General features: G+C 71.2%; 1 protein-coding gene across 1 annotated transcript in view; it reads right to left on the reverse strand.

Annotated features, from left to right (window-relative positions):
- The window catches only part of ARMC5 (armadillo repeat containing 5), a 10864-nt gene that overhangs the window by 4587 nt on the left and 5422 nt on the right, over positions 1-855 (reverse strand). The window contains exons 6-7 of the mRNA XM_014961998.1: positions 701-833; positions 6-370 (exon numbers count right to left, since the gene is read on the reverse strand). Of these exons, the coding sequence (XP_014817484.1) occupies positions 6-370; positions 701-833 (498 nt within the window). The remainder of the gene's footprint in view (positions 1-5; positions 371-700; positions 834-855) is intronic.

Genomic DNA, 855 nt, shown 5'->3' on the forward strand with positions numbered 1-855 from the left:
GGAATGGAGCAGGGAGGGGACATAAGCCCGGACCAGCGCCCCCAAAAAAGCGGGGTGCCCTGTCAGGCGCTGCAGCAGCCGGGCAGCCCGAGGGGCCGGGGCAGGGACCCCCGTCAGGTAACGCAGGAGCCCCGAAACCACGGGGGCAGTGGCCAGGGCTCGGCTGGGTTCGTCAGCTGCCGCCAAGCGCCCCAAAAGGAGGAGAGCGGGGGCTTCGGGGAGCCAGGGGTCCCCCTCGCCCACCCCCTGGGGCAGGGCCAGGGCCCCCATGGGGGGCAGGCGGCGTCGGGGGGGCGAGGGGCAGTGGAGAGGGGTGGTGGGGGGCGGCGGCGATGGCGGTGGGGAGACAGCTTCGGAGAGGAGCCAGGACCTGGGGGAGGGAGAAAATGGGGGACGACGACACTGAGACGTTTGGGTGGGGTGGGGGGGGGACAAGGACAGCCCTGGACCCCCCCAGGGTGTCACTAAGGGACAGAATGGACCCTGCCCCCATACCGGCTCTAAGGGCTGGAGACCCCCCCTGTGCCCCCCTTCTGCTGCTGAGGGGGATCTCGGGGCTGCCTCTCCCCCCCCCCCCCCCCCCGGTGGGATATGGGGGGGTGTCTACGGCGACACCATAGCAGGGAACCTAGGGGGGCTCTATAGGGGTTCGATGGGGCATCTTATAGGGGCTCTATAGGGTTATCTATAGGGTCGGTACCTGGTGAGCAGGGGCAGGGCGGTGGCGCAGCCCAGACGGGCCGGGGGGGCCCCGCAGCGCAGCATGTGGGTCAGCAGCCCCACGCCGAAGGGGGCTGCCGCCGCCGCCCCCAGGTTGCGCAGCAGCCCCTCACCTGCCGGGGGGGGACACATAAA

This window comes from Calidris pugnax, unplaced genomic scaffold (assembly GCF_001431845.1).
Source record: "Calidris pugnax isolate Ruff unplaced genomic scaffold, ASM143184v1 scaffold1105, whole genome shotgun sequence".
Classification (NCBI taxonomy): Eukaryota; Metazoa; Chordata; class Aves; order Charadriiformes; family Scolopacidae; genus Calidris; species Calidris pugnax.